General features: G+C 36.9%; 1 protein-coding gene across 1 annotated transcript in view; it reads right to left on the reverse strand.

Moving 5' to 3' along the window:
- Positions 1-16,182, reverse strand: part of LOC308257803 (lipase member K) — a gene marked incomplete at its 3' end in the record, with an annotated part of 31,806 nt that extends 15,624 nt beyond the window's left edge. Inside the window, exons 1-6 of the mRNA XM_080687868.1 lie at positions 16,164-16,182; positions 8,590-8,705; positions 5,805-5,919; positions 3,486-3,684; positions 2,235-2,344; positions 907-1,043 (exon numbers count right to left, since the gene is read on the reverse strand). Coding sequence (XP_080543994.1) covers positions 907-1,043; positions 2,235-2,344; positions 3,486-3,684; positions 5,805-5,919; positions 8,590-8,694 — 666 coding nt within the window. The 5' untranslated portion in view covers positions 8,695-8,705; positions 16,164-16,182. The remainder of the gene's footprint in view (positions 1-906; positions 1,044-2,234; positions 2,345-3,485; positions 3,685-5,804; positions 5,920-8,589; positions 8,706-16,163) is intronic.
- Positions 16,183-16,598: the final 416 nt, after the last annotated feature.

Consider the following 16,598-nt stretch of genomic DNA (forward strand, 5'->3'; position numbering starts at 1 on the left):
ACACTGCTTTCCATTTACTGTTCCCTACTGTCCCTTAGTCAAGTCTACCTCAACTCTCCCATGCACCCTAATTGTCAGTCATATCAATCAGATGAATGTATCTTTATAGACATAGCCATTTTCTGATGCTATGCTTTTGAAAGAGTAGCTCCTAGATATATTTTCACAGAATTGAATTGAACTGCACTACACCACTGGTATATCAAAACATGTGAAAGGCTGAAGCAGAGCTGTACAAATTGAGAAAAATAGAAAGAGCCCACCATCTCGAAATATCTCAACTGTGTGGAAATGCTAAAATAAATTAGCAAGCTATTTACCCAGCATAGGGCCCAGTCTAGGCTGAATCTCTATGGTACAAGAGGGAAATGTGAGCATTTTCCATGTTGCTTAGGGTTTTCCTGCTGTTGTGTTTCTGGGTTGTATAAGTATAGAATTGACTCATCATAGGTTAATTTGCTTATTATTATTATTTTTTACCAACCAAAATCCCTGGCTTCTATAAAAATTGTCTCAGCTTTATTTGCTTTAATTGAAATAATTTATTTCAATTATACACTGTGATTACCTTTTGTCCACTAGGGGAGAAGCCATATTAATATGCAACAGAAAAACACACCACAAACAAATCAATTATTCAATTCAGCATTTGCTTTATCTGTAATTGAGGAATGACATACATGAAAGAGAAGACATTGATGAAGATAATAGGGTAGAATGGCATCAGAATGAGCCCCCTGAACTCTATTACTAAAATTGCACATCTTCAGTAAGCTTACATGGATACCTCCAACACCTATTATAGTCTCAGAGGTTTGTAAAATGTCATTTGGTTTTCTTCTATTGAAATCAGTGGGAACAGAGCTAGTTTTCGTTCTACAGGTTTAAACTGGGGAAGTCACATACCTTGACTGCTTCTCTGGAAAGATTTGTTAATTTTCTCATAGGACTCTGGGTATATTTCACTGTAATGACTGGAGCCAATGCAAAAAATATTTTAATCCTTTTAGCCAGCTCTGGATTTGTAGAGAATGCTATGAAAGCTGAAAGGAAAGACGACACTAGTTTATAACAATTCTTAATTTATTTTAAATGATAGCAGAAGTATTATATTAACAACAACAAAACAAATACAAAATAACTCAGAGTAAACACCATTTGTAGGAAGGATTTTCTAAATTTCTCAAGAATGGAATTGGCTAATTCAGAATAAAGTGTTTTCTGTCCCCAGAGAGGACAAGAGTTACAGAGAGGGTTCTAATATCCCTTGTGGGGCATCTCTAGGTAAACTCCTAGGACTATTCCTGCGCAACCACAGTCTTTAGTATCAGACAAAATGAGCTATAATTTTGACTTCCCATTTACCAGCTGTGTGAAGACTTGGGTAAGTTATCTACCCTGTATAAGTCTCAGTTTTCTTAATCTGTAAATGTGGAAAATAGAATCCTCATAGAATGATTCTTTTGAAGGTTAAAATACATACATATTATTTGGCAGTATCACCATTAGAAAGGATCTCTATATTCAGCCATTTGTAAAATATAGATGATAATGGTTTCACATGTCTGTAGTTTTCAATGAGAGAATGTACGTAAGATGCACAGTATAGGACAGGCATATAAAGACCTGCTTTATACTAAAAACCTAATTAGGATTAAGATATAGAAAAGAGACTGGGGGAAACACTGTTGGCATTGTTGAGGTCTGTAGCTGAATGGGGAGCAGTGAAAGGAGTGAAGTGTCTCATGGCTTTGAGGCATGGCCCCATCCACATCCAGCCTAGCCCAGTGCATCCTGGGAAGTGAAAGGCACACTAATTGTGGCATATAAACAGTAGGATTTGTAATTTTCTGCTTTCCTTTTGGTGTCTTCTCTAGACTACGAGATCTTTAAAGGAAAGATGTATACCATATTTACTTCTAACCCGGTGTCTGGAAATTGTTTGTTGCGCACATAAACGAATAATTCTCTCATAATAAATATGTTTATGTATTATGAGAGAATTATAAATAATCGTTCTGGCATAATTATGAATCTACGTAGATTCAGTCCAATGGGAAAAGAAATCACTGCTGTGGTTCTTGTTTCATTTAATCTTCAAAAATCAGCCAGAGGAAATGGTTTCCCACTCAAGTCTCCAAGCTAGAGACTGCACAGAGGGAATAAATCCTGACCCCTTTCATAAATATGGAAGATCCTCTGACACTCTCAGATCACACCTGCCCCAAACACACCGATGGTGGTGCCTTGGGAGTGGCCCACATAGAAGAGTCGCTCCTGTCCAGTTTTCTCTACAATAAAATCAATCGTGGCTGGAAGATCATATTTAGCCATCTCATCCAAACTGCAAAAGAAGAAAACAACAAAATTGAAAAAACATTGTTAGGCCTGCAATATCCAAACACATTCATTGCAGACATTAGCTTTTCTTGAATATAAGACTAGAGTCAATATATGATATTATGGGTCTCTGTGACTTTTGAGGATGTCACCTTGATTGCAAGAATAACATTGTTAAGAAACTGGAATCAGAAAAATCTGACTTGTAAAGGTCTACAAAGGCTTTTCCTAAAAGGTCAGTCATATTTCACTTAATTCTACAGCAGATTTACCAAACTCCCTTAAAAAGAACAATGGCCTAGAATAAAGCAAACCGTTTTGCAGACAGACCTCAGCCAAGAAATACTGAGTCAGGGAAGACTCGTGGTAATCTGAGTATTTATCAATCACCTCAGGTGCTTTTTTTCATGTGTGATGTTGGGAAAACACTCATGTAGGAAACCATCGTGTTATTTGCAATAGTTCAATGACACAACTGCACTGGGTGTGGAATTAGGAAATGCAAAATCACTTCCAGGTATAAAGCAGGAATGAGACCAAGGGAAAAACAGCTTTAATGACCTTCAAGGCATGGTTCTTAGCTCTTATACAAGTACAGGGGTTTGATCCTATGACCAAGACCTGACTCCAGGGGCAGGTTTCAGCAGGTTTCAGCACTGTCTGCCGATGGAGGGCAGAGTTCTTTCACTTCTTGGAGAGTAAACATTTGAGTGTCTGGTTCACAAGCTTTTCAACTAAAACCTTGTTTCTGGTCCATTTCTCAATCAATTCCTCTTTAATAAGAGCACTATATCAACTTCTTTTGGGGTCCATATGGACAAAGTCATAGTCTTGGAATTAACCTTTCTAAAGCTGACCTTTGTGTTTTGATTTTTTGCATATATATTTTGCATACATATGCGTACAGCAATTGGTGTTTTAAAAACAAACGTAAATGCAATAATAAGGGCATTTTTTTTCAGAGCCTGTAAAGAAAGTCTAGGTAGAGGTGGAAATATTCGTTTTCTTCTTGTAAATTCCATTGGATGCATTTGAACAGAAAGGCAAAAATCAAAGGGTGTTCATTCATATATAAATGACAAAATACACACTTTAATACACACACACACACACACACACACACATATATATATATATATTCTTACCTGAAGGCCCAGAATTCTGGTGATTTGGGTGAGAATTTCAAGTGTTTTCTGGACCAGGTATTTCCCCGGCTGTTCCCCATCCACACATCATAACCAATATCTGCTAGAAGGAAAGCCAAGCTGTTGTTGGGCAAGTTGCAAATCCAGTTACTGGCAGATGCAACTAAGCCATGTTGCAAATACACAACAGGCCTTGGATCTGCAAAACAGGCAACAAGAATTTCACGTCACCTTCCTCAGTGTCTATAAGAAAAGTCTCTTTCTGCCTTCCTGTAGTATATGCACGAAGAGATGAAATTTGGTGCCAGGCAAACCTAGGTTCTAGTCCTTTCTGAACTACTTACTTGGGCAAGTTATTTACTTTCTGTATGTCTTATTTTTCTCTTTGTAAAATTTGGATTTTATATCATGTTTTGTATTGTTCTGTAGGAGCTGGAGTCAGATTGTCCTGGTTCAAAATCTATTCTACTATGTATTAACCTTTATGGTTAACTCAGTTCACTTATCTGCTTAATGGGCAATAATAAAACATTATCTTATAGTATAGTCACAATAATTAAATTAGAATTAAAATACATAAGACTGTCCAGCACAATAAATATTTGCTCTATTATTATTCATATTAATAATATTTTATTCCTCAAGGAGTATATGATAACAAAACCAACTTTTTCTCAAAATAATAACAAAAACAATAAAAATGCCATTTGTCGAATGCCAGGCATTATACTAGATTTTACAAACACAGCTTAATTTAATTTGCACTCTCAGAAAGCAAAATTCAAGAACTTAAGTGGAATGTTATGCAATATAAAATTGTTAATTTGGTATAAAAGCCCTATTCATAATGTAGAATGGAAACAATTTGACTAAGAAACAGAAAAGAAAAAGAAGGAAGTTGGGAAATGGTGTTGAAAACTTAGAGAGGAGACAGGAGTGACCGGAATTATTTTGTCTTTTATAAATGGTTTGTGAAGGTCACGTTTGATGCTGCACCAGTTTCCTGAGATTGGGTAGGCTAGAATGGACTCTCAGAGCCTTCAGCCACTTGGCAGCAAGGAACTATGACCATTTATGCACCTTTTCAGAAAACAGAAAGAAGAGGTATTCCAAATTCTACTGAAGTTAAGTACCGCCAAATAGCAGTTTCTAGCCTCTCTCTGATCTGAGCCCTCAGGCAGCTTCTCATTATAGAGGCAGCTTTCCATCTCATGCATTTTGGCAGCTACCTGGCAGAGAACATAAGATAAAAGTTTGTGGAAAGGAAGTCCTCGTGAGTATTTATAAAGAAACTAGAGTAGCCAGGCCGGTGTGGCTCAGCAGTTGAATGTCAACCCAGGAACCAAGCGGTCACAGGTTTAATTCTTGGTCAGGGCACATGGCTAGGTTGTGGGATCAGTCCTCAGTAGGGGGTGTGCAGGAGACCACTGATCGATGTTTCTATCTTTCTATCCCTCTCCTTTCCTCTCTTCCTAAAAATCAATAAAAACATATTTTTTAAAAATAGAGTTATTTGTCGGAGTGGATGGTTCTATTAAGTCAACACCATTCCAATTTAGATTGTCTCTTTAAATAATTAACCCTTCTAATGTTAGGGAGTTTGTTATACAACACTCCAAAGAATAAATGGAGCTAAAAATCAGAAAAAAAGTACAGAATTCTTGCCAAATGGATCCCTCTTTTCTCTACAGATATAAACATATATTGCAGGGAGCTAGAAATGGCTCTTGCATTAAGTTCAAGTATAGAACTAATAGGGTCAGGTTTACTTAAGAAAATAAAATCCCACTGACTTGGGTGGAGGACTAATTACAACTGATAATAATACCAGTTAGAAAGCTATTGTACTTGTTGAAGCAATAGATGATAATGATGTGTTAACTTACACTTGAGCGATATTGAAGCTGAGAGAAGTTTGCAAATCAGAAAGAAATTTAGAAGGCAAAATGAATAGATCTTGGTGATTGGCTGTATACAGGAGGTAAGGGAGAAGAAAGTATCAAAATGACTTTTCAGTTTCTAGATTTAAGCTGGAAAGTAGTTACCTCTAAAGTAAGACCAAGTTTTCTTTTTGTGCTTTTTAGGAAGGAGGATAAAGTGAAGAAAAAAAGGCTAAATAAACAGTATATAGGAAAATTCTGGAAAAATTCCAAAAGGTTATACAAATGAAAGAGAGTAGTAGAGGAGGAGGTGATGATTTTCCTCCTTTGATGGGAAGGCACTCGGCTCTGTTTAGAACAAAAACTGCTTTGCTGCTATCAGCTCATCGAGGAATCTCTACTTTAGGCATTATTTCTTTCGTAACAAAATAAACCCTACCTGTTCTTGGACATCCTCTCCCGTGAGGAATCCTGTAAATTCCGAGGATATAGCCATCTTTTGTCACAACATCATAATTTTCATAAGGATAACCCCAGTAAGAAATAATTTGGCTCTGGAAAGAGGAAAAATATATATCTATTTATGTTGTGATCTCTTGATTTTTATACCTGCATTGCAATATACTACTTTCAGCCACAGCCTACTCTTCCCCAATGTATTGAGACAGAATAAAGCAGGAAAATCAGGATAACTTGAAGAGGGTTTTAAGCTGGGGATGGATGCATGCAAAACATGGGTGAGGCAAGGTTGGGTGACTATACATCCTGGGTTCTCCTGGCCTGGTATTATTAATACACACTAGCTCATTCTCAAAATGTTTGGACAAGAAATTATGTGGTCATCTAATGAGGGAAACCACAGGTGATAGTGTAGTATCTAAAGACTAGTAACAAGTGAGCTGTTACCTCCCTATTACCTTAAAGGAGATGAGAGGAAGTGGCTACCAGAATCAGAATGAGAAAGCCAGAGGGCCACATTGAGAGGAGCTGTGACCTCTAGCAGAGAGACAGCTGCCTAAGGTGACCTCCAGGACAATAACTCATCTGATTGCACTCTCCTCCTTCCTTCTGATCTGTTCAGGGTTTCCATTGTATGAACTGATCTGAAAACTAAAGTTCAAGGGAGCTTGTTGTCCTAGTTATTCTTACAGGTCAGCCTCTTAGAGAAAACAATGTAAGAAAATACAGAGTGGCTCTAGAGGGGTAAACAAGAGATATACCAACCACAACGCAACTAGGAAGAGAACGATTGTTTATTGTATAGAAGATGGTTTATATCCCCATTTTATTAACCTCAATAAATAGCCTTTCAGATAGAATTACAGTGGCACCTTGGTTCTCGAACTTAATTTGTTCTGGAAGGCTGTTCGAGAAGCAATTTGTTTGAAAACAGAATAATTTTTCCCCATTAAAAATGTAAATTGAATTAATCAGTTCCAGACGCCCAAATGGTTCCCTGTTTTAACCTTTCTTATCTACAGTACATGTCTAATGTGCTGTATAATCTATAAATAAACACTGTTTTTCTTAACTTTATCGAAGCAGCCCCTACTAGCCTTAAAGGAATCACTTTGACTGCTCGGTCCAAGTTAGGCGTGTCTTTCAGACCAGCTTGCAGCATCTTTGCTTGTTCATATATTACTGCTTCCAAAATGTGTCACTAGCTAACTGCTTCTCTCTAGTTTCCAAATCAGCAACATTGCCTGTGACCATCGCTTCTTTCTCACCCTTAGCAACATTAGCACTCTTGATTGCCTCTTTATGTTTTAAAACTGTGCTAATCTTCTATTTCCACAGCAACAAAAAGTATTCTCTCCTTTGTTGCCTGAGAGGTGCTTGTTGTCATATTGAGGTATTGGCGAAAGGGTTGTCAAGTTGATAATCAAAGTTTGATTGGACAACCCAGACATTTTTTTCTGTGAACAACTTGGTCAGAAATTGAATTGTTCAAGATGAGAGACTTTTGAGATAAGAGGTTTGACTATATATCCCTTTTTGGAGTTAAGAAAAGTAATTTTCCAGAAGATTAACAATCTGTCGGAGATTGTACAACTAGGAAAAGATAAAGACAAAAATTAAAGCCAAAGTAATTTTAGCACCAAAGGAAGCCCTTAACACAAAATTAGGTATTAACCCACGCCAGGCACGTAAGAGGTGTATATACACATGTGGCCACAGTAAGTAGTGGTTATAAGCTCAGACTCTAGAAACTAACAATATGACACTGAATTCCAATGCTTCCTCTTATTAGCTATGAAACTTTTGGAAAGTTACTTAACCTTTTTGGGTCTCATTTCCCTCAACTATAAAATAAAGATATTAATAGTAACTCTTCACAGATTTGTTGTGAGGATCATACATAAAGAATGTAGAACAGTGCCTGGCACAAAGTAAGTGCTCTATAATGTTCATTATTCTTATTATCATTAGAGAATAATTAAGAGCCAAAAAGCATTTAGACCAGGACAAGAAAATGTGTGTGAATATGGGAGGAAAGAAAATTTGGATTAAGGACATATATTCATAGACTGTGGGTTCAGCAGTGTGATAGATTAGGGGTACTTGCTGGATACATTGTAAAGAGCAAAAAAGATGAGACACTAACTTTAAAACTGATAGTTCCATCCTTAAAGTTCTAATATAAAGTGGTGTGGGTAAGGACATCAATAGTGTACAATTGCATACAGAAATATGGATTATCCTATTAGAATAAAGCCTACAGTAGACATTGGTCATTTGTCTTTTTTTTTTTTTTTTTTTGCCCAGCACTATTCCACTCTATCACTCTATTCCATTCCATTCCACCTCTGGTATGGATTCTTGCATGTTAAGGTACTTTAGGTTAAAAACAACCAAAACCAATTCTGGCTTACTAAACTAAAAGAGTACACCAATATAGCTCACAAATCACAGAAATTGCTCTAGAAAAAAAAACTCAGGAAGAACTCAAGGATACTCTATAGAGATCACCAGTATGGAGTGATGAACCTGTTCTCCAGTAAGGCACCATCAGATGGTGGCTCAACTACCAGGAGAAGGAATATTACTCCCCAACTTGAATCAGATCTTTTAGCCCTTAGATTAGTTAGCCATGTCAAGGAACAGGGGAGGAGGCACAGATTTAGGCAATTTAGAATTGTTGAAAACTAGATAAGCACATCAGTTATAACTAAAATGATGATAATAATTCTTTATCTTAATTTTTTCCTTAATGAGTGACTTACAATATTCATATGAGCTTCAGGATTTGTGGTGCTTCCTTTCTTGTGATAACCATATAGAGGTCCAAGAAGAAGCATCCAGCATGCTGCTGCTAGAAGCTGCCACATTTGGGGTCTGCCTGGGAATGGAAATGTCAATATTTTTGTCATCAGAAAGAATTCTAAAAGTGAAATTTGGTGTTATCTTCTAAAACTCTACTGTGGGAGGGAGTAGAAACATAGTTCTAGTTGTGCTTAAACAAGTACTATACTTAATTATTCAAGACGTATCCCATGAAGAATCTAAAATGGTAACTTTTTCAGAAAGAAAGATAGAAGAAGGAAGAAAGGAAGAAACCAACATCAAATAAGTGTCCAACAGGTAATTGGACAAAAGAAGGAAATGTATAATTTGCAGAAAAAGAAATATAACGGCCAATATATTAATCAAAGCAGATTTAGTGACTCTAGTTAGCAGATAAAGTAGTATTTTTCTTCTGATGGTGGAAGTGAGCATTGGCACAGACTTCACAGGAAGAAATTTATTAACATGTCTTGCAAATAATGGTACAGGGGAGGAGAATAATAGCTAGCACTGTGTGCTGTGTGAACCTAGTCCCAAGAGATAGCACAAGAGTGTGCTAGTCATGACAGGTTAAGTTTTGCAGCCATGGCAGAGGGCCCATTCAGCTGCCTTAGTTTCATTCTTCTGTGTAATGGATCTGGCTTGGGTGACACACCCAGTCAAGAGGAGTCTGTGTGGTCCACTTTGTAGGATTGGCAGGTCCTATCCAAACAGCCTTTCTTCAGGCACTTCTCACCAGGGCTGTGTTTGCCTGTGCTTTCCAGGGGTGTGTTTATCTAAGTCTTACATTATTAACTGTAATTGCTGGGTAAGTCAGCCTAACTCAGGTATCTCTTCTTAATGATACTCCAACAGTCCTCTAATTTATTTGATCTGTTTCTATGAGGGCTCCCTGATGAATGCATTCACATTAACATTCTGCTGGCTCAAACTAATGCATAAGAGGATGTTAGACTAAGAAGAAAGCAGACATTATAAATTCCAGGTGACTCTCAGTTCTTAGAGACCCTTAGCCTCAAGTAACCAGACTAAATCACATACAATCTATATAGATTTTGTTGACTTATCACTGAATCCGCATTTCCCACTGCTTTCCTATAAAGCATGACTCCCATAAGATGTTATTGTAAAAAAGAGCTCTAGCTCATGTGGAAACATACAATAGATGGATAAATGTTAACCTGTACGTGATGCATATATATGACTTGCTTGGAGAGTCATAGAAATATTTATATATATATATATAGAAATGCTGCATACATGACTTGCTTAGACAGCCTTACCTTACAATAGCATAATTAAGGCTGAGAATAATCCTACAGTCAAGAAACTGTTTTACTTTGTTTAAAACTATTTTTCCACAGCCTTATTTGGTTTTAGAATTTTATTGTTTGAATAACACCAATTAAATGTATATGACCCCAATTTTCTAAGGAATACACTTGGGAAAACTGCTCTGATATTTATTTCTTTTTCTATTTACTATACCAAAAAAAGAAAACCAGTGTAATGAAGGGAAGGCTAAAATTACACAAGTACCCAAAAAGTGGAACCTCATCTTTTTAAGTTTTCTGCAGATAGGCGCCCACCATGACTGCGGTGAGAGCTGCTCCAGACTTAACTGAATTTGGATGTGACCACTTGTAAAACTCTCCTCCATTGCTCAAAACTCTCCCTTCTCTATGATTATTTTCTGTCTTTCCCTCTAGCAACTGCAGCCAGGGGGATATATGAGAATTTCAAGAGAATATTGGTACATTTTCTGTTTCACATAGGTATAAATATTTTACATCAAATGCATGTAGATTATATAGGCAACCCTCATAAGGAAAACATTTCCACCTACAGATACATTAATGATGAAATAAATTTCTCAACAAAAGAATATCAGAAATAATAGAGAACTTCATTTCACTCTTCTCATTGCCCCATTATAGTTATTATTAGACTTATCAGGCAGACATTTAACTAAGGCTTATGTTGATGCTTGGATAGCATTCTCAATGAATCCACACATCAATTCTTAACTGTGTTAGGAAAATAGAGATGAGAATTAGCCAGAATATACAGGTGCAATGACCTCACAGTATTTCTAAGCAAGCTTTGGTTCTGGAAACACATAAAGGCCAGTTTCTATGTATCGCTCTCACATGAATCTCAGTCTGCTCAATGGCAAAGCAAATGATTAGTTCCTGGGTACTCTGCAAAAAGTTTGAGGTAAATGTCTGGCTCTGTCCTTTAGAGAATGTGGCAGCCATGAGAATGCACTGCTGAGACCTTGGACTACAGGGAGCAAACCTGGCCATAAGCCATCTTCTGTGCTCTACAATCCATCACTGTGTCCCACCGAAGATGAACATTGTAGACACTCCATAAGTGTTGACTATCACTGTTATTATTATTAGTTGAGTGACTTTGCTAGTCAGTTCCACCTCCCTGAAACTTAGTTTTCTTACCTGTATCACGGGGATAATAACACCTTATAGAGTTAGCTTGAGATGGTAAGTAAGATGATGAATAATGTCTATAAGGCATCTAAACAATGCTTGGCAGTCAATAAATAGTAGCTATTGATATAACATACCTTCTATTATGAAGTGATTGTTTCAGATATATGGCTGGCTGTCAAATGAGTCCATAAATTTCTTAAAAGAAAGAACCACATTTTACACTCTGCCTGTATTTATAACCTTCATGTTTCTCATGCATCTCTCTAGCTTTCTGATGCTAGATATGGTACAATTCTTTGAGCTGAATTGTAATTAAATGACAGGTTGGTTTATACCAACATTTTTTTTCAAATAGAAACATATATCAAGCAGTTAAGAATTTCTGTTTGCTTATACCCTCTACCAAGTATTCTCATTTTATACTATATAAAGTATATAAATATTGTGTACAATATTTAATTTATAATTTTTACACCATGGATTGAGCATCTATATGCTTAATCAACACACCACTTACTATTTTTTCCACAAGTAGAAAATGTCAGTTTAGGATTTGAACAAGATTTATTTTACTCCATGTTCTTTTCACTGATTCTTGTTTCCTCGTATAAAATTATTCTCTACTAAAATTTCCTCAAAGTATGAATAGATTTTAAAAAGTTTGGACATAGTATAACTCAGGAGAGGATCAAAACAGATGAGCAATTTTGGTTAAACAGATTTGAGTATGAAATTATTATCAGTGACAAAACTGAAAATGGGAGTGAGCTTAGAAATGTGAAACCATACTGTGTATGCAGGTTGCTTGACAACCAAACAAATGACAACATAGAGCTGGTATGAACATACACATTAAAATGTAAATAAAGTGTGTGACATTCTTACAGCCAGAGGGAGATGTGATGATTGGGAAACAAATTATACATATATATATGAAAGCCACATACACTATTAGTAAGAGGCATGCAATCATATCTTTCCTGATATCAATAATGGCATACTTTTTCTTGTTTCATGTTTTATTGACAAATGAGCTCAGAGGACGAGAAAAGAAATGTAGGAAGACAGAATGAGTGGGAGGAGAAAGAACAATCATATAATAAATTTATACACACACAGAATTCCAGACCCTAGTAGTTTCATTAATGAATATCCTATTTAACATTTAAGAAAAGGATTATTAAAATTAAGAAAAAATAACCTCAGAAATAGAAAAGGAAGGCATTCTTCTGAACTAACCTTATTAAAATGACCTGAAGTAGCCAAAATAAATTTGCAAAAGAAAACAAAGTTTGATGATTTATACTACCTGCTTTCAAGGCTTACTATAAAGCTATAGTAATCAAGACTGACCCTATCTGGTAGTGTCATAAAGATAAATACATAGTGTAATGAAATATAATAACTAGTCCACAAATAGATATATACACAAATGGTCGATTGATTTGGGGCAAAGTTTCCAAGGTAATTCAATGGAAAAGAATCATATTTTCAAAAATGTTGCTAGAACTATGTTAAAAAAATCATTTCAACCTCTAATTTACACTATTCACAAAAGTAAAAAATAAATCATGTGTCGCAACCTAAAAACTAAAGCTATAAAAGTTTGAAAGAAAACACAGAAAATCTGTGTGACTTTGGAGTAGGCAAAGATATCTTAGGACACAAAAAACATAAAGAAAAATAATAACAAATTAGACTTTATCAAAATTAAAAAACGTGTACTGTTGAAAAGACACCATTAAGAAACTTAAAAGTAAAGCCATAGACTTAGATAAACTCTTTTTAAAACAAGTACCTGACAAAGAAATTTTATCCAGAATATATAAAAATCTCTTACAATTTAATAAAAAGTCAAATGACCAATAATAAAATGGGAAAAAGCTGTGTACAAATACCTTACAAGAGAATATATATATAAATGACTAATAAGTACATGAAAATGTGCTCCATATCTTTAGTCATAAGGAAATGCAAATTACAATTAGATAGATCTTCACATTCACTATAACAGCCACAATTTGAAAGACAAATTGTTGGCAAGGAAGTGGAACAACTAGAACTCTCATGCATTGTTGGTGGACCTGTAAAATGTTAAATACTAGACAAAACAATTAGGTAGCATCTTATTGAGTCTTATAGAGTCAAGTATACAATATACCATGAACACATGATTCATATTTTTCACTCACGTATTTGCCAAGAGAAATGAAAACATGTCTACAAAAAGATTTATAAACAAATATTAGTAGCACCTTTATTCATAATTGTTATTGGTCAAATGTTCATCAATAATGGATTAGATAAAAATATAGTGGTATATCCATCCAATGAAATACTACTCAGCAATAAAAGATAAACAAACTACTGATACACATACCACATGGATAAACCTCAAACCATTATTTTGAGCAAGACATCGGACACAAAGGAGCAAATATAGTACAATTACATTTATATGAAATGTGAGGAAAAAATCAATACTAGTTTGGTTAACAGAAATTGGATCAAAGGTGAGCAAAGACCAGGGATGAGGGTGGGTACAGGAAGGTACTTTCTAGGGTGATTAAAATATTTAATATCCAGATTGATCTTATAATTATTACATGTGTTTATTTATTTTTCAGATTTCCTGACCTATACACTTCTTTTTTTCTTTTTTCTTTTCATAATGCCAAGTTCTTTATATGACATATACCATTCTTTCCACTCAGTATGCTCCATTTGTTTTTGTTTTTTTAAATAAATCTTTATTCAGATTATTACAATTGTTTCTCCTTTTTCCCCCCATAGTTCCCCTCCACCCGGTTCCCACCCCACCTTCTGCCCTTACCTCCCCCCCACACTGTCCTCATCCATAGGTGTATGATTTTTGTCCAGTCTCTTCATGAACCCCCCATACCCCTTTCCCCCTGAGAATTATCAGTCCACTCCCTTTCTATGCCCCTGATTCTATTATATTCACCAGATTATTCTGTTCCTCAGGTTTTTAATTCACTTGATTTTTAGGTTCACTTGTTGATAGATATGTATTTGTTGTTCATAATATTTATCTTTACTTTTTTCTTCTTCCTCTTCTTTAAGAATACCTTTCAGCATTTCATATAATACTGGTTTGGTGGTGATGAACTCCTTTAGCTTTTTCTTATCTGTGAAGCTCTTTATCTGCCCTTCAATTCTGAATGATAGCTTTGCTGGGTAGAGTAATCTTGGTTGTAGGTTCTTGCTATTCATCACATTGAAAATTTCTTGCCACTCCCGTCTGGCCTGCATAGTTTCTGTTGAGAAATCAGCTGACAGTCGTATGGGTGCTCCCTTGTAGGTAATTAACTGTTTTTCTCTTGCTGCTTTTAATATTCTCTCTTTGTCTTTTGCTCTTGGCATTTTAATTATGATGTGTCTTGGTGTGGTCCTCTTTGGATTCCTTTTGTTTGGGGTTTTGTGCACTTCCTGGACTTGTAAGTCTATTTCTTTCACCAGGTGGGGGAAGTTTTCTGTCATTATTTATTCAAATAGGTTTTCAGTATCTTGCTCTCTCTCTTCTTCTGGCACCCCCATAATTCTGATGTTGGTACGCTTGAAGTTGTCCCAGAGGCTTCTTACACTATCTTCAACTTTTTGGATTTTTTTTTTTTGCTTTTTGCTTTTTTGGTTGAGTGTTTTTTGCTTCTTTGTATTTCAATTCTTTGACTTGATTCTTGTGTTCCTCTAGTCTGTTTTTGGGTCTCTGTATAATATTTTTTATTTGAGTCAGTGTATGTTTAATTTCTAGTTGGTCCTTTTTCATATCTTCGAGGGTCTCGTTATATTTATCACCCTTTTCTAGGATATTCTTGAAAAGCCTTATAACCGTGGTTTTGAATTCTATATCCAGTCGTTTGTTTTCCTCCATTTCTTTCGTTTGTGATCTGTTTCTTTGATGCCGCATTTTCACTACTTCCCGAGTTGGTAGGGTAAATTTGTGTGCTAGGTTTCCTATATGGCCCAGTGGGTCGGCCTCCCCAGTTAACCTGAGGTAGACACTCTTGGCGCACCCCTTTGTGGACTGTGTGTACAGCCTTGTTGTAATTAAGTCTTGATTGTTGTTGGTATCACTGGGAGGAATTGACCTCCAGGCCAGTTGGCTGTAAGGATCAGCTGTGTCTATGCTGGGAGAAGTTCGGTGCTGGAGACAGCCTTATAGGATTAGACTTGCCAAATTGCAATAGCCTCTGTGCTCAGCTTGGATGGGGTGGAGTCTCAGGGTGGAGCAGACAGTCTTGGCTTCCTGTCAGCCTTGCCCTTGCGCGCACTCGTAGACCTCTGCCTTCCCCAGCTCCCGAGACTCCGCCCGAGAGTCCAGACTCCCCCCACAAGAGCGTGGGTCCCCAGGGGCTCGCCTGGAACCGGGGTTCAGTGCAGTCAGAACTGGGGCCCAGTGCAGTCAGGAGCCTCCGACTCCCTTCCACTAGGGAAAGCCTGTGGCAACCTCCGCTGCCTTTGTGCGCACTGGCACGTGCGCGCCTTCAGACCTCTGCCTTCCCCGGCTCCCGAGTCTCTGCCCAAGAGTCCAGACTCCCCCCGTAAGAGCATGGTTCCCCAGAGGCTCGCCCAGAACTGGGGTTCAATGCAGTCAGAACTGAGGTTCAGTGCGGTCGGGGCTTCCTTCCCCCTTCCGCCAGAGAAAGTCAGCTAGGCTCTCAGCCGCCCTTCCTCTCTGCGCGCACAAAGACCCTTTGCCATACCTCCAATTCTCTGTGAGCTTTTCTCTTTCCTTCTAGTTGTAGAATTTTCACTCAGCCAGCTTTCCTGTGGTTCTGGATGGTGTCCGTTCTGTCTTTTAGTTGTATTTTTGAAATTGTTGTGCGAGGCAGCAGTTTAGGTGCTTACCTATGCCGCCATCTTGGTTTCCCAGTCCTGACCTATACACTTATGATGGGTAATTATATTATAATAGCAAAATTATGCCCTGAGTAAAGTTATTTAAAATTTAAAAAAGAGCCCCAGCTAGTTTGGATCAGTGGATAGAGGGTTAGCCTGCAGACTAAAGAGTTCTGGGTTCAATTCTGGTCAAGGGCAAGTACCTGGATTGCAGGCTTGATCCCTGGACACACAACAATTAATGTGTCTCTCTCACATCGATGTTTCTCTCTCTCTCTGTGTCTCTTCCCCTCCCTTCCACTGTCCCTAAAAATCAATGGAAAAATATCCTAGGATGAGGATTAACAAAAAAATAAAATAAAATAAAAAGAAGAAACAATCACAGTGGTACAATATCCTTACCATGTTATTTCCATGGTAATTTCAGAATCCCTGGGGTAATTGCTAAAAAAAACTAGAATCTTCAACTCTATCTCTGAGATTCTGATTATAAGGTAAAGAAAAAAATTCAAGAAGTGCATTTTTTAACCAGCACCTTCCCCCAGGTGATTTTTATATAGGTGGTAGAGCATGTCTTGTATCATTTCTTTTGATGACTATCAGCATGACTACATTTCATGGAATTTTCAATAATTTAA

The sequence above is a fragment of the Plecotus auritus genome (genome assembly GCF_963455305.1).
Source record: "Plecotus auritus genome assembly, chromosome: 9".
In the NCBI taxonomy this organism is placed as follows: domain Eukaryota; kingdom Metazoa; phylum Chordata; class Mammalia; order Chiroptera; family Vespertilionidae; genus Plecotus; species Plecotus auritus.